Source organism: Panicum hallii, chromosome 7 (assembly GCF_002211085.1).
Source record: "Panicum hallii strain FIL2 chromosome 7, PHallii_v3.1, whole genome shotgun sequence".
NCBI lineage: Eukaryota > Viridiplantae > Streptophyta > Magnoliopsida > Poales > Poaceae > Panicum > Panicum hallii.
In genome coordinates, this window is record NC_038048.1 from 42826413 (window position 1) to 42849369 (window position 22957).

The window sequence follows — 22957 nt, forward strand, 5'->3', positions numbered from 1 at the left end:
CGTCACACAGGCGGATCGCTCGGTCACAGGCACGCCGCCGAAAGTTCTCAAGCAATCGGGCTCCCTCGGAAAGTCGGAAGAAAAAGGCGAGTAGTAGGATTAGCGTGAGCAAGCGAGGGTCGAGCTAGTAGTAACTTGCAGGGATTGAACTTGAAAAATTTGATGATCTGATTAGCGACTACTACTCCATTCATCTGTCCGCTTGGGCTCGACTAAGATCGTCCTCGTCCGGTCGTCCCAGCTCCCAACCACCGGTAGAAAAATGCTTGTGGCAATCTGCCGAATCTTCTGCAAGAACAGCAGTAGGAAGGAGTAATGTCTTTGGCAACAGGCAACGCGGCCGGCCGGCCAGCGACATGGACGTACGGACACGGCAGGTCTTGGGGAAGGTGGCGAGGGACGAAACAGCTCGGCCTTCTAGACCCTGGAGCACAGCACCGGTTCGTTCGATCGAGAGCGAATTGATTGACTCGTCTGCCGAGGCCAGCATCGCGAGGCAAGTCAAAAGGTGTGCAGAGAGCCCTTCGCTTTCTTCAACTCTCGTGTCGGACTGGTAATCTCGATTCTCGACTGCTCGGTGATCTCGAAACACTGGCTGGCCTTGCGCTGCAAACTCGTACAATTTGCCATCTCGTCGTGAACACACAAGAAAGTGAAGAAACCAAAGCAACCAGGATCTTGCATTGGCAAAGCCTGGAGCAAAAATGCCCCGTGGGCCTTCACAGCTGATTGGAGCCATGAAGTGTGAAATGGGCCCATAGTTTAGTTTTTTTATTGAGGAAGGGCCCAATTTCAGCAGGCTTTGATGCGTCGTCGTCGTCGGACCAATTAGTTAAATGGGCCGAACAATTTTATCTCTTCGGAGGCCCATTCCGCACCGCCAAAAATTGCTACGCGCGGGAATTCCAATTTCCTCCACACCACCACCCGCCCCCCACTTCCCAGCGCCCCGCCGATTCCTCTCCATTCCCCTCTCCTTCTCCTCCCTCTCCTCCCTTTCTCTCCCCAATCCGATCTCCCCCATTCCGCCGCCGCCGCCCGCCACCAAGAACCCACCCCGAATCCCTAGGGCCCATTAACCGCCAACCGGCAATGCCTCCGAAGAAGCGCGCCGCCTCTTCAAAGAAGTCGCCATCGTCGCAGCCGTCGCAGCCCGCCAAGTTCGGCATCCTCCACTTCTTCGAGCGCCAGACCCAGGCCTCCCAGAATGCCAAGCGCCAGAAGCCCGACCCCCCTCCGCCCCCGCCGCCTCCTCCTCCTCCTCCGCCGCCGCCCGAGGTGGAGCCATCGGAGGTCTCGCCGGAGGTCACCAAGGCGCTGGCGCCGAAGCGGGTCAGGTTTTCTCCCGGAATGGTGAGTATGAGTCTTGTCCCTATGACCAATCAGATTCGGTCTTCTTTAGGCGGTTTGGGTGGACTCCTTACAATGCCTGGTCTGACGAGTTATTTGTGCGGTTCAGTTGATTAAGCAGAGCCAGGATGATGGGGCCGCGGAGGTGGTGACTTGGAAGGTCTCGCCGGTAAACCATCGCCTGGGTGCGACGAAGTCGAGGCAATTTCTGGGGGTGCCGCTTCATCCGTGCTCAAACAACGAGGTACACTAATTTCTTGGCGTCTGCTGTGGCTGCTGTATAACCAGCGGGTGTGGTATGTGAAACTCTTCATTTTTGACTGATTACCGCTTCGCGTGTGTAATTGATATGGTAGAAAAATTCCTCGCTCGAGGCTATGAAGAAGTGGCATTCATCTCCATTGGGCTTGTCGAGGTGTACTGCTTCAGGGCGTAATTCAGGCGTTATTGGATCTGCTCTAGCTGGCTGTGATGGTGTTGAGGATTCTCAGAGCCCATTTCGGACTCCGCCATCGCTTTCCTATGGTTGCAGTCAGGTACATTCGTCTTGGGCTTTGTTATTGTGCATTTTGTCAGCTGAATGCGATTGATCGTCATTTCCTGGGATAATCCTTATGTTCCATGAGCAGCACTTGAACGGTGGTGCCACTTCTGAGGGAGGACTTGAACCGTTGGGAGCAGGGCAGCACAAAAAGGTAGACTTGTACTCTAGTTACTATCCCTATGTTCCAAAATGTAAGACGTCCTAGTTTTATCCCAAGTCAAAAGTTTCTAACTTTGAAAATTTATAAAGAATATATTAACATCTACAATACCAAATAAATGCATTATCAGGACTTATTGTATGATGGATTTAATGAAATTAATTTGATGTTGTTGGTGTGTTTTTTAATAAATTTGGTCAAAGTTGTAAAATTTTGACTTAGGACAAAACTAAAACATCTTACAACTTCTAAAATTTTGACTTAGTTATTTCAGAAGAAGCCATCACTAAACAAATTCTAAAATTTTGTGAAACTGTTCTCTTTCCAGGCATTACTTGATCTTTTAGATCAAGTTGAGGATGCTATTATGGAAGAAGAATTGCCTGTTGATACTGGAAATAAAGGAGGGCAAGCCATAAACGAGGATAATACCAACAATAGTTGTTCTCCTGTTGCTGATGGTGATTTAACTTTCCCATCCGAGAAAACTGCTGATGCCCCACCCTTGCATAGTTTTCTTGTATTGGAGGTTTACCTTTCAACTTCCTCCTGTTGGTTTTGAGTTAATGTAAAAAAAACTCTCTTAGTGAAGAAGTAAGTTTTTGTGTTACCTCTCAGGTGTCAGAAAAACATAAAACTGATGATTCAGCATGTGATCGCTATCCTGTTAAGGTGCCCGCTATTCTGCCTTCTTTGCCTTTATGCATGATATAAATATGTGATGGCCTTTCTTATTCTGCCAAGTCACTGATTGTTTTTCAGGTCCTGCGCCTGTTGAATGAACACTCTGGGAAAGAATGTGCTGTGCATTTGTTTGATGAGTGGTCAGTACAAAATATTACTGTGTCAAGCTAGCTAGCATCAGACTCCCCCTTCCTAGTTTGATTCTTTTTAAAAAACATGCACCGCCAACATCAGTTCTTTTGAACCTTTTGCTCAAACTGTTACAGGTTCCATAGTCTTGTTGGGCCTGGTGATACTGTGAATGTCATTGGAGAATTCATTGATCAAGGAAAATGTATTGTTGATCATGACAACAATCTTGTTATCGTCCATCCTGAGTTACTCATTTCTGGGACACGGGTTAGTACTATCCCTTGTTCTTATATTTTGTTCCATGCTCCAACATCTACATTAACCTGGATGATAAGACAGTTTATTATGACCTAGTCATAAATTGTACATTATCAAAATTTTCTACAACAAAAAGCATGTATTCAGCATCTTTTGCTTCTGCATATTTTGACAATTAGTGTATTTTAGGTTGCTTCCAGCTTTCATTGTCCTAGAAGATCTGTACTGGATGACAGGCTCAAAAGCAATGAATATTCAACCAGTGCCTTGATTGGTACTCTTCTTCATCAAGTCTTTCAGGTTCTCTACACTAGACGTGCTAACTTTTACCACGTTTTGGTCAATTGATACGGTAATTGTGGAGATGATCGGCATTCCTTTCATTTGTGTCTCAGGCTGGGCTACTTGAGGATTCTCCTTCACGGCAATTCTTGGAACAGCAAGCAAAAGAAGTTCTTCTAAAAAACATTGAGAGTTTATATGCATGTGAAGGTAGGATCCTGGACAAAATAGTCTTGTATATCAGAGGTCATGCTGAATAAGAGAATGGTTTGGATTGCTCATGAGCATGTTTGTTCTGAGTACTGCAATGGTTGTGAGCATGTTTGTGAACTACTGTAACTCTAATTCTTCTTCTCAATGCAATGACACATTTCTCCTGCGTGTTTTAGAAAAAAAAAAGGTACTGCAGTGTTGTTTGATCCTTTTTTTCTCTTTAGAAGCAAGAAGTGCTTACATGCTATGTTGCTATTGAGAAATCCTGTTTTTTTTTTCTTTGGGGTGGGAGTGCATTCTTACATTACCTCTTTGATGTTACCTTTTTGTACACAAACTTGCTAACTTTTATTATCCTCTTATGCAGTCAATGAAAGCAACATGTACTCCACGCTTATTGAAGCAATCCCTAAGATATTAAACTGGCTCAAATGCTTTTTAAAGGTATAGAACCTGGCTTCCAGATTTGAAATCAATAACTCCATTTGTTTTTATCCTTCAATAACTCCAAGGATTTCTGAACTTTATATGGTTGTACCATAGTCCCAAATTTGCCCTCTTGTTTTTTGTCAAAGAGACCTTCCACTATAGACTAGTTCCTCTTGAAAATTATTGGTGAGAAATAGTGAAATAATTCTTTAATCGCTTATGTCACATGACCACTGCTATTATAGTTTTGAAGAGAAGGTATTGGATTTAGTCTTTTTTACACATAATCCTTGCAGTTTATGCACAGAGTCAATTGGCGAAACATCTGCACCGAAGCTGTTGAAGTTTATCTCTTGCTGCTTTTGTACTTTTCTACAATATGTACACTTAGTTGTTTTCTAATGATGCACCACAATTTCAGGGTTCAAAATGCTCCAGTGTTGATTTTGGACATACTGAAGGGAGAAAGACTGTTGGGGTGACTGAGGTAGGGATAATATTGAGCTCACAATAGTTTGGAATAGGCCCTTCTTACCTTAGCTAGACTGTGTATGATATCTTTGTTTGTTTTTTGGATGGACTCTTAGCACTCTAGCAGGTCTATTTCGTGGTGCCTGCCACCAAAACAAAGCAGCTCATGTTATGGCGATATATCTGTTTTCTTTATGGCTCCCATTCATAAAATTTGCACTGTTCCCATGTTTAAATTTCTGCCTGGATCTTGCCGCATGAAAGATGTCTCCATGCATAATTGTTCCTCCCTTTATATTAAAATGAAATCCACATGTGCCTTAGGTGATGGATATTGAGGAAATGGCATGGGCCCCAAGATATGGTTTGAAAGGGATGATCGATGCTTCTGTAATATCAAGGGTCGACTCTTGCAACGGTGGCTCACATGATAAAATAATGCCACTAGAGTTCAAAACTGGTAAAGGAACTAGTGGTCAGGTAAAGCAAATTCCTGGATACCAATAAAGATGCACTTTTTTACATCTATTCTTAGCATGCTTTATTTATTTATTTATTTATTTTTCACATAATATGCTGGAACCAGTCATACTTGTGGTGGGACTTGTCACCTTTTATAGTGGCTGGGATTGAGATTTATTATTTACCGCAAAGTACCAAATGAGTTTTCACCTGGTGTAATGTGCCTGATTCTTAAGTTTCATATGAGCTTATTGTGTTTGTATGAAGCAATCCTGAACTAGTTTTTTTTTACTGTCTTCTTGTGTATTCAGAAGCTGGTTGCTGATTGCATCTTGAATTGTTTTCTGCCGTAGTGCACATGTGCACCCCAATGCTACTAGTTAACAATTGTCTGGGAATTAATCTCAACTACCTAGTGCCGTCCAGTCCTTTCACATCGTCATTCTTTAGATTCCATAATCACTGCATTCCAGATCTTGTGAGATAGGGATCCTTCTATTATTACATGCTTCATATGTGGGACCTCTTGGCCTTACCTTTAGTTTTACTATTCATTTATGGAAAAGAAGACTTTGCTATATTTCTTTCCTTTCTCATATTTCCATCTACTTAACCAACTCTCGGGAAATAAACATCTATTTCTTTCATAAATTCAGTTACTTCTGTATTGCCATTTACAAATGTTATCTATATGCAGACAGCTATGGAACACTCTGCTCAGGTGATATTGTACACACTATTGATGACAGAGAGGTGCAATACATTTATTTCTTTCAACACTTTCTGTGATCCTGGGTTGTTTTGCAGTCTTAATAGCTATCTTGTCCTTTTCAGATACTTGAATAAAGATATTGACTTGGGTCTTCTGTATTATCTTCACACAGACCAGACATTGGTAATTTCATAAGATGATACTCAAAGATGCATGTTTGTGTACCCCATCCTTATCCATTTTTCCTTACTTTCTTTAGGGAATTAAAGTAAAGAGGTCTGATTTAATTGGGCTAATAATGCGGCGCAACGAGCTTGCCACAGAGATCCTAAAGGCATCAATTTCACAGAGTTTTCCTCCAATGTTACAGGTGGAACTAGAAACTTGCGCATAACTGATTCATCTGTGGAATTCAATTTAAATATTGTTTCTTTTCTTACCAGAGCCCATCAACATGTAATGGATGTCGACACCTGAACTCTTGTGCCATATACCACAAGGTTTGAATATTCTTTTTTTTCCATGATGAAGGTTTTCTTTAACGACACCCTTGGAAGCTTTTGTTGGTTTAAACGAAAATATTTACGTATCTACATTAAATTTACATTTTGCAACAGGCACATGGAGGCAATGCTGCAACTAGCGGGCTTGGTGATCTATTTGACAACCTTGTGAATCACTTGACAGTCGCGCATCATAACTTTCTTAAACATTGGGATAGATTGATTGATCTCGAAGCTAGAGCTTCTCAGGTATATTGGTTTGTTGAATGTGCTTTGGAACTTGAAGTTTACTTGCTTAATCTCAGTTTATGCTAATATAGGTCAAAAAGAAGAATATTTTCCAGCCCTATCATTCAAATTCTGGGAGCAGGGATTGCACGCCATCTTATTTTGCCCTCGACATAAAAAATGGGCATTTGATAGATTCTTCGGGAAAATGCAAAAGATACATATACAATTTTGTCTACCATAAGATGCCGCCTGAAACAATTGATCAGTCAAACGCTCAATTTGACAGCCTAGATTTCAGCCTCAAATGTGGTGATCCTGTGGTAAGTCCTATTCACTTTATGAAATAAATAATTGTTATAAGTCATTTCGTGCTTGTCCTATTGATTATTTCTAAATGTAGGGCATGCCACCTTTATTGTTTGCACCATTTTGTAACTAAAGTCAATAGGAACTAAATACAGAGATAAGTTCTCAGTAACATGCTCATCCAATGTAAGATAACCAAACACGATACCACTTTGCATTTTTGCTGCTGCTGTAGATTAACTAATCCTAATGTCAACCATCGATATAATGATGGTGCTTGAACATTGTTGTGATGTTTTTTGTGTGTCCATAATAAATTCTATCATATCTTCTGCTGTCTTGCTAGGTGCTTAGCACTCAATCTGGGAGAATAGCAGTTGCAAATGGATCCATAAGAGACATCAGTCGCTCCCATATAACGGTATTACTTGGCAATAAAAAACTTTCGATTCTTTTGCCATTTAATTTTGTTAGGCTGAATATAAGCATTTCCAATTGAATTCTTCTAGGTCTCTTTACCACGCCGTCTGAGAATTCCAGATAGTAATTCCTTGTCTGAGCCAGAAGACCTCAAACGTGAAATTTGGCGGATAGACAAAGATGAATTTAGTTCTTCATTTGCCATAATGAGGTTAGTCTTTGTTTTGATTTGTTTTCTTCCAGCCTTTCAGCGGGTGATTCACCCTAACATGAATTCACATTGGCCCATTGCTAGACTCAACCTTGTCCAACTATTTGCTCAGAATCCACAAAAATCTCAGCTACGGAACTTGATTGTTGATCTTGAGGTCTGTTCACATAAGAGTACATTCATGTTACAGCTTGTCTCCTGCACCCTTTTTCTCGTCTGGAATTTCCTAATTTGGATGTTTATAGGCTCCCAGGTTTGATAGCGGAGGGATGTTTAGCCAAGATCCCGCACTATCATACATACGGTCACTGCCAAGTTTGAACAGTGACCAACAAAGATCATTGCATAAAGTAAATATTTGCTCTTTGACATCTTGATCCCTTTCTGTAATCTGGGTATTCTTGTCCACCCTATACTAATGCATATGTTTATTTCAGATTTTAGGGGCAAAGGATTATGCTCTAATATTAGGAATGCCCGGAACAGGCAAAACATATACAATGGTGCACGCTGTGAAGTCATTATTGATGAGAGGAGAATCTATTTTGCTAACTTCATATACTAATTCGGCTATTGATACTCTGCTCATGAAGTTGAAGAGTGAGGTTTGTGTTCTTCCCTTGAAGTAGTTGTTCACACTGCAACTTCCTCATTTGTTTTAAACTTTTCTTGGGTTCGGGGAATTTTCAATTTGGTCTTCCAACTTCTTGTGTTTTACTTTCATTTCAATCCAGTTGACTACTCAGTGAGCTGCTTCCTCTCTTTGTTGAGTATCCCATTGTGTTGTACTACAACATGAACACACTCTGTTCTGATTGATATCTCGTTTTTGTAGGGTGTAGATTTTATTCGGATCGGAAGGCATGAAGCTGTACATCCTGATGTCAGGGATCACTGCTTGTCAAGTAAGAACTTATGCTTTATCAATCTATTTGCAGTTTTTGAAAAGAAACTATGTTTTGATTATTTGTTGTGAACAGCAGCTGAGGTACAATCGGTGGATGCGATTAAAGCAAGGATGGATCAAGTGCAGGTTGTTGGAGTTACTTGTTTGGGAATGTACCATCCCTTATTAGCACACAAGAAGTTTGACACATGTATCATGGATGAAGCTGGGCAAATCACATTACCGGTAAGAAGAAACAAGGAAATAAGTGGTATTTTTTTGTCAGAAAAAGAAGTGCTTAGTAATTTGGTGTTAAAGGATATAATAGAGAATAAAACATTAAACTGAAAGCCCAAACAAAATGAGTGCCTAAGAGAAAAGATGCTCACTTAACCGGAAAACATATTTTACACTTTTTGGTGGTAGGACAAACTTGTTCTGTCAAAATGGTTTCCAAAGAAGTTTAGGTCCCTCTCCATTTACACTCTCACATAGTTTTTTGCACTTACCAGGTGTCACTGGGACCATTGATGCTTGCAACTAAGTTTGTTCTAGTAGGAGACCATTACCAACTTCCTCCACTTGTCCAGGTATCTACTAATTTGCTTATGTACCCCATTTTCTTATTTCCATCTTTACTTTGTCTTTTTAAGTATTTTTCTTTTTAAAACAATTGTAGAGCTCTGAAGCTCGAGAAAACGGGATGGGTGTTAGCTTATTTTGGAGGTTATCAGAAGCACATCCTCAGGCAATCTCTGCACTGCGGTGCCAGGTATTTGTCAACACTTTTCTTTGTTACATACTTGATCAATTATACATATTTTCTGCTGAGCTAAGGCCCCTTGTACCATTTGAATCCACTATCTGCCTTGCTGCAGTATCGCATGTCATCTGGTATCATGGAGCTGTCAAATTCATTGATTTACGGCAATAGGTTGTGCTGTGGTTCATTGGAAATTGCAAATGCCAAACTCAAGTTTTCTGGTAGAGAAACAGTGCAATTGAAGTTGAAAGAGGCAATACTCCTTTTCCCTTAAATTTTCCGTTTCTTCTCAACTTAAAATAATTTCATCGCTCATCAAGGTCAGGATTAAGCAGTGTCCCTTTAACAGTTCTGTCCAACTTTTAATTGCAGATCTTGAACCCTGATAGGGCTGTCATCTTTGCCAACACAGGTCTTTGCTTAGTTAAATTAGCTGTTACTCTGATATTTCTGGTTTCAAGGCTAAATATGTGAACAATTTCGCAGATCAAATCCCAGCACTTGAGGCAAAGGATCACAGAACTGTGAACAATCCCACAGAAGCACACATAATTTCTTGGGTATGGACTGTATTCCATGCCTCTCTGTCTATATCTCTGCTTACATGCTGCTGCTGTCTGGCTGAGTGGTCCTGCGCTTGCTATGTGATTGTTGAACAATAATTCTTGATTTCTTGTCTTGTCTGAGTGCTATACTTCTTCAAAACCAGTTCGCGTGCTTGTACTTACCGAGTTAACAAGTAGGTCGCCCAGTTATTTGTGACACGATGTTAACCATGTGAGTGTAGGGTGGTGTGAGTGTGCTTTGGTGTGCTTTGTAACTGTTTTCCGAACCCTCTTCTTAAGAAAGGAAAATGTGCCAAAATGAAAATGATTTGGTCTTACAAACTTGTGCTGTATGCTTAGCATTGCAAACATCTAAAATGAGGGCCAAAAGATCAATTTCAACTTTTGATGAATTCCAATGCATTAGGTGGTATTGAGCTGTTTTCATGTAACTGTGATGGAGATGTAGTATGCTTTGAGCTTTTTTTTACATATATGTAACTTTGTGAATATACCAGCCTGATGACATAGACACTTCACCGCCCCCCCTTTTTGCAGATCATCAAAGAATTGCTAAGGAGAGGTGTACCTCAAGATGATATTGGTATCATAACCCCATACAACGCCCAAGTGAATATCATCCAGCAATGCACTGATGATTTGGTTGAGGTTCACACAATAGATAAATACCAGGTTAACAGTTATTCTAACACCATATGCCAAACTTTTATGGCTGATTTTGCAACATTATGTGTTAGCAATTAACGGGAATAGTTGCATTCTCGTTCCATTTAGTTATGTCTTTTTGTGTTTTTGGTAATATTGCAAAAATAGCTAAGCTTACTCTCAAGTTAATATTCAGTAATCATTCTCAGTTTCTCACTGGGAAATAGGACCCCTTATTTCCGTGTGCTAGAAAATGATCAGTTCATGGTTCATTGCTTTAGATGTTTTGTCCTTTAACTGATGAAATCCACTGAGATTTTTTTTTTGAGGGAAACAAAAAGCCGCTGAGATTTGAGAGTCCCTGAACTTTGTTTCTTGTTGTGTTAGTCATGTCTGTAACAAGGTGTACGTTCTAACAGAGGCTTCTACATGATCTTCTAATGCTGAAGAATTAAACTTGTTTCAGGGTAGGGATAAAGAATGTATAATAGTATCTTTTGTGCGCTCCACTGCAAATTCCAAGGCTAGTGGTGCTTCGTTGCTTGGTGATTGGCACAGGATCAATGTTCTATTGACACGTGCAAAGGTAACTTGCTATGAATGTGATTTCTTATCACATAATCCCCCCAGCTGTCTTAGACTATCGTAGACCTTCAGCACTATCACCATTGTTGTTTTGGTAACAGAGAAATGTAAGATAGTACAGTGAAAATATACGCATATCACTTTTATTGTAATTATATGCAGCCAATGACAAGTCAAACTATATCACTACCTTGGTTAAGCCAGATATCCTGCAGTCATGCTTGTAGGTCCGCATTCCTATTTCTATATAATCTTTTTACCTTGTTTTGGTGATTATGTTGCAGAAAAAGCTCATCATGGTTGGATCACGTGGAACACTTTCGACGATACCTTTGCTGAGGCTTCTTGTTGACAAGGTAGCTGAGATTGGTGGCCTGTTGGACTTGACAAATAATGATGTGCATTCTCTTCGAGAACTTAGAGGTTCTCGTTTGAATGCACAATAGATTGTGCTACAGATGAATTTTGTAGGTTTTGAGGCTAACCTGTAAATATGTTGTAAATTTTTCTTTTGGAAATGTATAGGAAGTGTAGTCAAGAACCAGACTGCTAGAGCTTGAGACTTTGAGTTTTTTTATTTGTATAGTAAGGGTATATCAGGATACTTTTCTCGTGTAATGGTTTTGAATGGTCCCGAGTAATTATTGACAGTCTTAAGGCAGCATGTAAATTTTGTAAACAAGCAGTTCATTCCACGCTGTGAATCCGACCATTGAATTCCGCAAGTCCGATTTAGACTCGGGCTACGTCGCCCACGTGACATCCGTGTCCGTCTCCGGACTCGGGGCTACATACTCCGATCGATCCCGTAGAACCTGACGGACCGACTCCGAAAAGGGATCGAATTCGATCAGCGCTCGGCTCGGAAGTCGGAAGTGGAATCCGCGCTCACGAAATAAAAGGGAACGCTGCCCTTCGTACCAGATCATTCTTCATCGCACGATCGCGCTCGCCTGCACGTCCGCTATGGCCATGGCTTCCCAGCCGAAGCAGATGTTCGGCGAGCCCATCTCTCTGGTTGGCCCGACGGCGGCCGACCTCGAGAGCACGGCGGAGCTCGAGAAGCTCCTGCGCGGGGCGGGGCTGTACGAGAGCCCCGAGGAGTCGGCAGTCCGCGAGGAGGTGCTGCGCGATCTCCAGGGCATCGTCGACCGCTGGGTGAAGCAGCTCACCTTCCAGCACGGGTACCCCGACGCCATGGTCGAGGAGGCCACCGCCCTGCTGGTTCCCTTCGGCTCCTACCGCCTCGGCGTCCACGGCCGCGGCTCCGACATCGACGTCCTCGTCGTGGGGCCCTCCTTCGCGGACCGCGACCACGACTTCTTCGTCGTGCTGGCCGGCGTCCTGGCCGAGACGGAGGCGGTGCACCTGCAGCCCGTGCCCGGCGCGCACGTCCCCGTCATGAAGATGCGGTTCCGCGGCGTGCAGGTGGACCTCGTCTACGCCAGCGTCAACCTCGCCGTGGTGCCCCGGGACCTGGACCTCGGCGACCGGTCACTGCTCCGCGGCCTTGACCACGCCACCGCCCGCAGCCTCAACGGCGTGCGCGTCGCCGACGAGATCCTGCGGCTGGTCCCGGACGCCGGCGCGTTCCGCACGACGCTGCGGTGCGTGAAGCACTGGGCCAAGGCGCGGGGCGTCTACTCCAACGTGTCCGGCTTCCTGGGCGGCGTGGCCTGGGCCGTCCTGGTGGCGCGCGTGTGCCAGCTCTACCCCAACGCCGCGCCCAGCATGCTGGTGCCGCGCTTCTTCAAGGTGCTCAGCCAGTGGAGGTGGCCCGTCCCGGTGATGCTGCGCGACATCGAGCACGACGCCGTGCTCGGCCTCCCCGTCTGGGACGGGCGCCGGAACCCGCGCGACCGGACCCACCTCATGCCCGTCATCACGCCGGCGTACCCGTGCATGAACTGCACCTACAACGTCTCGCAGGCTACCCAGCGGATCATCAAGGAGCAGATCCAGGCCGGCCACACCGCCTGCCAGGAGATCGTCGCCTGCGGCGGCCGCGGCTGGGGCGCGCTGTTCCAGCCGTTCCCGTTTTTCAGGGCGTACAAGAGCTACCTGCAGGTGGACGCCACGGTGGCGGGCGGCGAGGACGAGCTCCGCGAGTGGAAGGGGTGGGTGGAGTCGCGGCTGCGGCAGCTGGTGGCCAAGGTCGAGAGGGACACGGCCGGCGAGCTGCTCTGCCACCAGATCCCGCACGCCTACGACGCCGAGCCTCGCGGCCTGCCGTGCACGTCGTCCTTCTTCGTGGGCTTGTCGAAGTCGACGCCACAGCAGCAGCAGCAGCAGCAGCAGCCGCAGCCGCCGCCGCCGCCGCAGGGGCGGCAGCAGCCGCAGTTTGATCTCCGTGCGACGACGGAGGAGTTCTTGCAGGACGTGTACACGTACGGCTTCTGGAGGCCCGGCTTGGCGGTGGCCGTCAAGCACATCCGGCGGAAGGACCTGCCGCCGTACGTGATGCAGAAGATTCGTAGCCCGAATAGCGATGCGCTCAAGAGGAAGCGCAGCGACGACGGATCCTCCTCTTCGTCGCCATTGTCGTCTTCGTCCTCCCCCTCCTCTGGTGAGGACGACTCCGGCCGAAGATCGAGCAGACGTGCGAAGCTCGGAAGCTGCATCCAGCATAGTAATTCTCTTCACGGCAGTGGCTTTAGTTCTCCAGTAGAGGGCGTCGTCTGATGCAAAGATCTCCAATCTGAGGCCCCAAGCTCAAGCAGGCATGCACCATCTACCGGCAGTCGATAATTCGATATGTGGTTGACTGGCACCCTGGCAGTCTATATTCAAGCAGAGACAATGATCCAGACTCCAGACAGAGTACTGCGACAGGAGGAAAACGATCACAGCTGAGGACTAATGGATGTACAGAGTACAATACATAGGAGTAGGAATCACTATTTGTCTCTAGTACTTGTGTACATGGATCACAGGTGTAAAATCTTGTATCGTCAGTGATAATCCCCTCAGAGTTCTGTCATACGTGAACGATGATATTAGTGATACGCTTAACTTGGTGTGCCTGTGCCTTCTTAGCTTCACGTTTTCTTTTTCTGAAGTGTGTCATAGACACGTTTTTGCTCAATAATCTAGGCTTCGTTGAAGGAGATAATAATGTGTTGAGTGACCTTACTATGTGCTGCTCATAACATGGAAGCAGCAGTGCAGCACCATCTTACCCCAGCACAAAATGAAACACAGCCATGAACCACGTCTGCATAAGCAGCTCAACATTGGACAGCTCAATTTTTGGGTTTAGAGGTAGCATCGGTAAACCACCAATTTGCCGTTTAGAAAAGAGACCAAAATAAATTTCGTAAAAAATGATTTACAGATTAAGCATGAACAATATGCGAACAGAATATTCATGCATAAAGCTCACCTCTGATTCTTTAAACTTGGCTTCCCCAGTCAAACAAGAACATTACATGAAACTCTGAACTTTCCAGTGACAATGAAACATGTATGCTGAATAGCTCCTGAAGGGTCTTCCAAAAATGCACGAAAAGGCAATTTCACCTTGTGAAGAGAATTGTATAAACTATTTATACATGAAGTCGGAAGAAAGACACGAACGTCAACGAATCGCAGCCACCATCCTCACGCTCGCGGTTGCGGAGCAGGCTGCTCGGCCGCAGCGACCCAGCTAGCTGCCTAGCCATCGACCGCGGTCTGAGAGGAGACGGAGGCGGGGCGTCGACTGTCGGGCAAGCTGCCATGCCCTGCCATGGGAGCTCAATCGCGCCGAGACGAGACGACGGCAATCATGGCGCTCTTCGGAGTCCGCTCGCGGCTGGTGGAGGAGATCAAGCGCGGAGGGCGGCGCGGACGCCGGCGCCGGACGGCTGGGGATGGAGATGCTCCGAACTAGGGGGCTGTCTGCAAATAGTCAGATTGTTTTTTACAAATAGGATATTAATTTGGATCGCGATCCATAATCGCGATCCAAATTAGAATTCTATATAAAATATAGAGGTCTAACTATAAATAATAGGATCGGGGTTAATAATTGCGATCCAAACGAGAGGTTGTTTTGCAGATGTTGTATCTTCCTCACGCCGACACGCGTGGCAACCGGCGAGGTCGCGCGGCCCGGCGATCGCTGCCAGCCCTCCCACTCGACCCTCCTGGCTCTGGTCCCCCACTCACCCATACCAACGGAACGGCCCATATATAGCCGCTCGCCTGCTCCCGCGGCGGTGGAACCTCGTCACGCTGCGGCTCGCCGGAGAACCGCCGCATTCCGGCCGTCCCCGCATGCCTTCTTCGCATGCTTTAACCATGGGGATCCAGCGCCAATCAGATTTTTTTTTAGTTAACTGAACAGATTTTTCGCTGGCATGGTGGGTTAGTTGCCTCTACTTCGAAGCTCGCTGGACTGACCATTAGAGGCTAGGCAATCCAAATCCACAATTCAGCAATCGATTATTTGAACGTAGCAAGATCAGTGCGGCACTGAGCTTAAGGGGCACATCAGAATTCCTGGGCCCCCTTGAAAGATGAAAGCAGGCAACCGAACCACACAGATCAAAGCAACCAAACGGTATATATGTGGAATTCCCACCTGACGGGCGGTATAGAGATTAAGATGAGCAAGCGCTTAAAACTCCATTCCAAACTCCAAATGGATGCAGTAGTAACATTGAGGTCTGTCAGAGCATAACTACTAAAGCAAGACAAAAATAGGTGCAGCCACATTAGTTTGGTGAGGTACATAAGCAGCAGACGGCACAGAACACTTCAGTAGCATCTGATGATAATCTCCTCAGATGTCTAGCCTGCATGACAACAAATGCATTGGTGAGATATGTGTAGAGGATTTCTTCATAATTGCAAGCAGAAAGGAACATCACTAGTAAACACATCTGTTATTCTTCTATCACAAGTAGTTTCTCATAGAACATAAGCAATATGTGAAAATTCTATCCATATATTGTTGCCCAAAAAAGTAAGGGCTGCAAATAATTCAATGATTCATATACCATACAAGCAGGGCAATGATTCGAGAAACATCAAATAATCAGGCCACAGAAATGAATCAGTGATGAAAATAAAGCATGGTGAATTCGTGTATATATATGTCCCAAGGAACGTAGAAGCACATCATTTTCATTCCACTGTTTCATCATATAAACAGATGCATACAGATAAACTTCCAAAAAAGGCCGATTACAGAGAGTTGAACTAGAATGACCATTTGAACTTCCCAAAAGTCACACGCCAAGATTCAGAGTGCAATTTATTGAAAATAGAATCCATCACCCAACAGCATACCGAGACAGACTAAACGAGTGCTTCCAAATATAATCCCATAGCTTACGATGAGGAAGTTCAGATTAAGCTTGGGCTCGATTTGCAGCCTCCAAAGCAAGGAACAATCAACCTTTGACTCCCGGCAGGCTTGGAAGGGCACGAGTAGAGTGACTCAGGGCCATTCAGCAATCAGCACCGTGCAGATGCAGAAGAAGATCACGAACGCTAACGAATCGCAACCAGCCAACCACCATCATCGCGCTCGCGGTTGCGGCACAGGCTGCTACGACCGCAGCGACACCAGGCAGCCGACGACCGCGATCTGGGAGGAGACGGAGGCGCGGTGTCGGCTGTCGGCCAAGCTGCCATGCCCGGCCGTGGGAGCTCATTCGCGCGGAAGCGAGACGATAGCAATCCGTGCGCTCTTCAGAGTCCGCTCGCGGCTGGTGGAGCAGATAACGCCAGAGAGCGGCGCGGACGCCGGCGCCGGACGGCTGGGAATGGAGGTGCTCCGAACCAGGGGGTTATCTGCAAATAGTCGGATTGTTTTTTACAAATAGAACCCCAGTTTGGATCGCGATCCATAATCGCGATCTGAATTAGGGTCCAATATGTAAAATACAGGAGTCTATTTGTAAATAATTGGGTCCAAATGAGGGGTGTTTTGTAAGATTTTGGTTCTTCCTCACGCGCGCCAGGCCGGCGAGGTCGCGCTGCGCCGGCGATCGCAGCCAGCAGCGCCACAGACTTCCCACGCGAGCCTCCGTAGATTCACGCTTCAACCTGCGTCTATGGCCCCCCACGCACCCGTACCAACGGCCCCCAGCTGCTCCCGCAGCGGTGGCTCGCCGGTGAACCGCCCGATGCCGGCCGTCCCCGCCTGCCATCTCCTGCATGGCTGGTTCCTCTGCGTCATCCAATCCCGTACGGCCGTACCCCACCGGTGAGAGTCGCATCTGTACGGCCGCCGCTAGCCTCCGTCCATGCTCTTGCTCTCGGAGTACTCCCCTGCCTCGCCACGCGCGCGACCAGGACCCACTTGCCTCTGTCCCTGTTGAAGACGCCGGCGTGAGTTGCAGAAACGAAACTGATTTCGCACGGCGAGAACGGTGGTGGGCGTCACAGGAACTAACGAAGCCTCTGTCACGTTGGCCGGCGGCGACGATGGCGCCGCCGTGAGCAGCCGGGCTGGCACAAATAGCGCGGTCGGACACGGCGGCCACAGTGGCCGCTCGCCAGTGTCGGGAATCGACGTTGGCGGCGTGCAGCCCTCCAGGGGATTCATGGATGGTGGATTATTTTCAGTCTGGAATTTTCTGGCCAATCTGATCAAATCCGTGGCGCTGAACCATCAACGTAACCAAAATTGATCATCATAGCAGCCTTGGCGAACCGAACCACAGTTTACACGGAAAAGTGCTGCAGAGTGCTGGCGCCACGGCGAGCGGCGGCGGCGGCGGCGGCAGCGGGGATCGAGGGGACGTGCACGAGGGTCAAACCGGGAGATAGTTGCTGCTGCTTTCCTCGTGGGCCTAGTGGATTCTCATTCCTCAAGTTATTTTGGGTATTTAGTTTGGGCTTCCCTCGTAGGCGGCCCGTTCCATTGCTGGGCTGATACAGCTGTCCCTAATCCTTGTTTGTATATAAAAAAGCCCAGGAGCACGTAGTTCTGATTCAAATCGACATTTCTCTCGCTTCGGCCTGCTGACGACTGGACTCTCCCGTCACGTTCGACGCCAGCTGCTCTCTATACTCAGCATGCATGGTCGACGGGAGCTTTTGCACATGGTAGTCTATTTGATGTGCCGGACTGGGACGATTGGGAGGGCGGCTCTGTCACTTGGTCGGAGTTAGTGGGCGGCGGCGCCGGGCCTGACATCATTGGTCCCTCCCAGATGTATGACGCTCCAGGTGCACAGTCCCAGGATGACCCGTTCACGCCAGCACCTCCTCCGCCTCGTCCTCACCGTGCTCCAGATGCATTCACGTATTCGGAGGGCTACATACACCGACGGCCTAGGACTAGGGGGGAGGACGAAGAGAGCGCGAGGTCCGGGACAGGCGGGGTAGATACTCCTGATTCGGTGGACTCTGTATATTTAAACTATTTTTGCATGATACTATTTTATTTTTAATGGGTTGATGTATCGTATTATTGTAATATTTGGATTCTACGTTGCAAAATGTTATCGTTTAACCATCTTCATACGGGTTTTAGATACAATAATTTTTCTCGTAAAATTGAATTAAAATTTAATATGTATACAAAAGAGTATGGCGAATAAAACTTGTATTTGAAAAAGTATAAATTTAAAATAGTACGTAAAACAAGAATTCGAACAGAAAATAAGAAAAAAAATAAGAAAATGAGAAAATAGGAACTTCCCGCCCAGGGACGCCTCGAGCACATCCCGCCCGACGGACGGGCGGGTTGCCTCAGGGGGCTCTTCGCGAATAAGAATTTTCTTATTCGTGAAGAGGCCCTCGGGAGGGGCCTGGGAAAAATTTTCGGACATCTCGCCCATCCAACGGGCGGGTTGTCGCCAGCCCCACGCCTCCCGCCCGTTGATCGGGCGGGAGGCACCCATTTTTCGAAAATTTTCAAAACGGTATCCCCTTTTCAAATTAATTTTTTTTATCCCTTTTTTTTAAAAGAACTCCTAGACTCTGGTCATGCCTTGGCTTGCACGCGTCTGCGTGGTCTAAAAAAGAAGAAAAGGGAAAAAAATGAAAGAAAAGCAAAACAGAGCGAACAAACAGACAACGAGTAAGGACACTGTGCGCGTAACTGCATCGACTGACTGTACGTGTACGTCAGATCGCACTAGGCCACTAGCGTCGACGTCGTTGCACGACACCTCAGAACGGAACCGACAGAAAACGACGAGACAATTGGCCAACGAAAGCACGATTGTTTTAGGAGACTCCAATTGACTAATCCATCCGTGCTCGTTTTAAGAACGTGACGGATGCTCTCGGCTACTTGAGCGGCACGAAAAGAAGTTCATGACAGATTTGTCTGCTCGTTCTATATAGCAACTTGGTTCAAGCCACTATTGCGTGGCTGCCAAGGCGAGCGCATGCATGCATATATCACACTCGCGTCATTGGGTCATATGTATGAACCCATTCTACTTCTATATAAATATAATTCACAAAAGAAGCCTGTGTTGACCCTCGTGCACGTTTTTTTTTAACTTTAACGATGGATCGTACACGGGTTCTAATTCAGTGGTTTCGAAGCAGTACATACACGTCAATTCCCTCCCACACCAGATGCCCATATATATTCAATAGCCATGTAATATCTATAGTTGAGAGTGTAGCTCAATGGGCTAGTTTTCTTATGGTTGAACATATTCATCAGGGTTCGAGTCGTTGATCATATTTATAGCTAATTATTATTTTAGCGGTAGGTTATGTACCCGTCCACTACGAGATGCATGTGGTGATTTTGTTAATTTTAACATATGATATACACCGGTGTGGGTATGCATGTGTTTTAATGACCCCGGTAGTACACATTAGTGTTTTACTATTTTTGAAAAAGAAATTCGTACTTGATGCCGGGAAAAAAATTCATTATCACAAGGGGACCAGCAAAAAAAAAGGATTATGAGGACATGATTGGCTGATGGCACTATGATGCAAGGTACAGTAGCATGTTCTCCTTTATCAACCACACAAAAGTTAACAATGATCACTCTGCTCCTTTTATCTTATAGAACTAGCTAGTTTTGTTTTGACGGCGGACCAGACTGCTGAAATGCTGCATGGTCAAGTCATAGTAGAAAACAGAGAGAAAATAACCTGGATCGTCAGGCATACATAGGATAATCCGATAAGGTAGGAATGAGCTATCTACTGTTCACAAGTCTTTTGGGAGTGCAATCTCCTTACGTGGCCATTAACTCTCGAGTCTTGTCTCATCAGTGGCATGAATGCATATGGCTACAACCTATACCTCCAGCAATTATTGCACAAATAAAGGGATCGGAAGAGCTATCAAGCGCCAGAGTGGAGGCCGTCAGCAGATCGAAAAAGGAGGGAGAGCCAGAGCCAAGCATGCTCTGCAGTCTCTGTCCAGCACGAAAAGAGTGGGATCTCGGCCACCAACTGCTGCCGCGCATGCTCCGTATACGTGACTTGCACCCTGCCCACCACTCAGCAAAAGGCAGCACGAGTGAGTGAAAAGATGAGCTTGGCAGCTTGCCCATCTCGATCGCCACTCCACATCTGCCGCATCGCTCATTTTTCTGAATCTCGCTTGATCCTCCATCGGCTGTGTCTCTTTGTGTGCCTTGTTATGGGCGATGTGTCACGTGCCAGAGCTAGACGACCTAGCTAGCCTGTCGTCTTGTCAGCGGTTACATGTTACTGTACCTGCGGTCACGCACGGTCGAGCGTGCGCCCAGTGCGGACAAACTGAGTGTCAATGGTCGAAATAAAGGCCAAGTAGAGTTTCTCCTCTTGTTCAGAGCCGAAATGACTTGACGACACATGTACTGATCAGACTAGAGGGATATGGAGTATCTCTTGGAGTCTGACAGGTGACAGCAGGCTCGATCGCACGCCATAACGGCGCATCACATGCTTGTTGCTTGGAATTTTTATAAAAAAAAAAGACATTGTGCTTGGAGATTATTTACCACTCCCACCGTCATGAATGTAAGTCATTTTACTTGCGCTAAGTTAAAATAGTTCTCATTTTGATTAACTTTATAGAGAAAAATATTAACATATAAAATATCAAATAAGTAAATTATAAAAATATATTTCATAGTGTATCTACTTATTCTCGTTTAATTTTTAAAATATTATTACTCTTTTCTATGATATTGGTCAAACTTTTTTAAAAAAATTTTGTAAGAGCATTGCATTGTCATTTAAAAAGAATGAAGCGGGAATAGAGTTCTACAAGTTCAATATTACATAAAAGGGAGAGCACTCGAACACTGAAGCTAAAGAGCCAAAAGAAAAGCGTAACATAATAGAACGGGTATCTCTGGCCCTCCATAGGCTAACTTTCTTGCTTCGACTTCCATCTTAATCTCGTGCATGACATCCATTGGCGAATCCTGTTTGTGTTAAAAAATCCGTCGGTTTCTTTCCTTCCATATGTTCCAAGCGCAGTACATCATAAATGCTGCTTTGGTTCTTCTTGTCTTCTTAGGCAGGTGCGCCAGCTCTTTTTGCCACCAATCGACGAGCGGTAACCAGTTGACCCATCCACGCTTCAACTCTTTCCCACACCAGCTGTGCAAACTGACCGTATACTAGTATTATTGATGTGCTGCAGTCTCTTGCTCCTGATTGCAGAGTACACAAACTGGGTTGCATGGCCATTGCCTGGCCATGAGCTTGTCTGGTGTGAGGACTTTGCATTGCACTAGCAGCCACGCAAAAAATTTATGATTGCCTTCAGCCTCAGCCTTCCAAATAGATGCTCCACTGGAGTTGCTGTAGGAACCCGCAAATTGCACGTTGTATGCAGACTTGGCAGCGTAAGTTCCATCCGCAATCCACTTCCATAAAATTCGGTCTGGCTCATTGTTTAGTTGCACTTGTTGATCAAATTTAGACTATTTAATTTAAAACAAACCAAAATACCTTGCATTTCAGGATGGAGGGGCAGCCACGAGGTGTGTCCACGGCGCGGAGGATGTCCGTTGTGGCATGCTCGCTCGCACCAGCGCATGCATGTGCAACCGGACACACAAACCGACAGGCGCGCGCGGCCGCACCACCATGCGTTCGTCGTCGTCGTGACCGACGGGTCCATGTCAGGTGTATCGCGCTCTATCGCGCCCCGTGGTGATCCTGCACGGGTAGATCATATACGAACAAGCCGGGCTAAGACGACGCGTCCTCCCTCCTTTGTTCGGAGCTGGAGGCGGTGGGAGGCCGGATGGAGCGCCCCGTCCCCGGGGCTCTCGTGGCTGGAACGAAGTCAGTGGAGTGACCAGCCGCGGCCGCGCGACAGTCCAGAGCAGCTAGCGCGCGGACAAGAAACGCGAACTCAGCAGTGACATCATTTCATTTCTACAGTAGCTAGCTGTATTCACATCACCGATGAGGATGAGGAGGGTGGGCGTGGTTGCTTGCATGTGCCGCTGCCGCTGCCCGTGCTCACAGGATCGCCGGCTCTCTCCCTTCGTTGTCTTCGGGTGGGGGGGGGGGGGGGGGGGGTGGGCTCAATCTCGTGCATGCCGCCGCCATCAGAGTGCTCTTTTAATCCAATCCTTTTCCATACCATTTCCCGGCTGTAAACTTTCGACAGCCATCGCTCGCGCAGACGGACCGGACCCGACACAAGCAAAGCTGCGGCATTACCATTCCGCATCAAATATTTAGCATCGAAGAGTGTGCATCTCACCTAATCCAAGCTCCTTCCTCTTGTCTGGTCCGGCAGTAAAGTTCTTAGCCCACCATTTTTTTTTATCCGACAGACGACTGAGGCCTGACTTCTGCGGATGATTTTATGATGAATATCATCTGATGGTGTTAGCTGACGATCGATCGCCGGTCGGCTGCATGTGCTCGGACCGGATTCGCTGGGCTCAATTCCGTCGAGTCAGGTTTGTTTCATTCCCTAGCATCTAGCCGCGCAAGATTACTCATTGCTTACTCAACGTTGTCCGTCTGTCTGTCTGCATCTTTGTGCTTGTGCTACGAAATAGCTTGGGAAGAAAACATTTCACAATGTGTGTCCATCGATGACACGGATGACAAAGAATAATAGTTATTTCAATATTATACGAACCAACGGTGCACAACTGATGAAGTAAATTAAAACGGCCGGAGGCTATTGATTCTGAAAAGTCACTCCTTGCGACGGTGACCCCAGCACATGTCAAGTCAAGCCACGCATCCTCCTGTAAAGAATGTGCG

The 22957-nt window shown here is 46.3% G+C and overlaps 2 protein-coding genes across 2 annotated transcripts; both read left to right on the forward strand.

Annotated features, from left to right (window-relative positions):
* Positions 1-1092: 1092 nt before the first annotated feature.
* LOC112900824 (DNA replication ATP-dependent helicase/nuclease DNA2) lies at positions 1093-11470 on the forward strand. The gene is made up of 34 exons (XM_025969618.1): positions 1093-1353; positions 1460-1519; positions 1707-1886; positions 1980-2045; positions 2383-2583; positions 2673-2726; positions 2817-2878; positions 3005-3137; positions 3318-3428; positions 3524-3620; positions 3991-4067; positions 4474-4539; positions 4848-5003; positions 5683-5738; positions 5820-5880; positions 5957-6067; positions 6141-6197; positions 6315-6449; positions 6521-6751; positions 7084-7158; positions 7247-7368; positions 7453-7525; positions 7614-7718; positions 7806-7973; positions 8204-8273; positions 8352-8500; positions 8767-8844; positions 8934-9026; positions 9133-9270; positions 9390-9429; positions 9504-9577; positions 10121-10255; positions 10695-10814; positions 11098-11470. Exons 1-34 carry the CDS (start codon positions 1093-1095, stop codon positions 11257-11259), a joined length of 3777 nt encoding a protein of 1258 aa, XP_025825403.1. The 3' UTR covers positions 11260-11470.
* A 309-nt stretch (positions 11471-11779) lies between these two features.
* On the forward strand, positions 11780-13495 carry LOC112900825 (nuclear poly(A) polymerase 4-like). Its single transcript, XM_025969619.1, has one exon. It carries the CDS (start codon positions 11780-11782, stop codon positions 13493-13495), a length of 1716 nt encoding a protein of 571 aa, XP_025825404.1.
* Positions 13496-22957: the final 9462 nt, after the last annotated feature.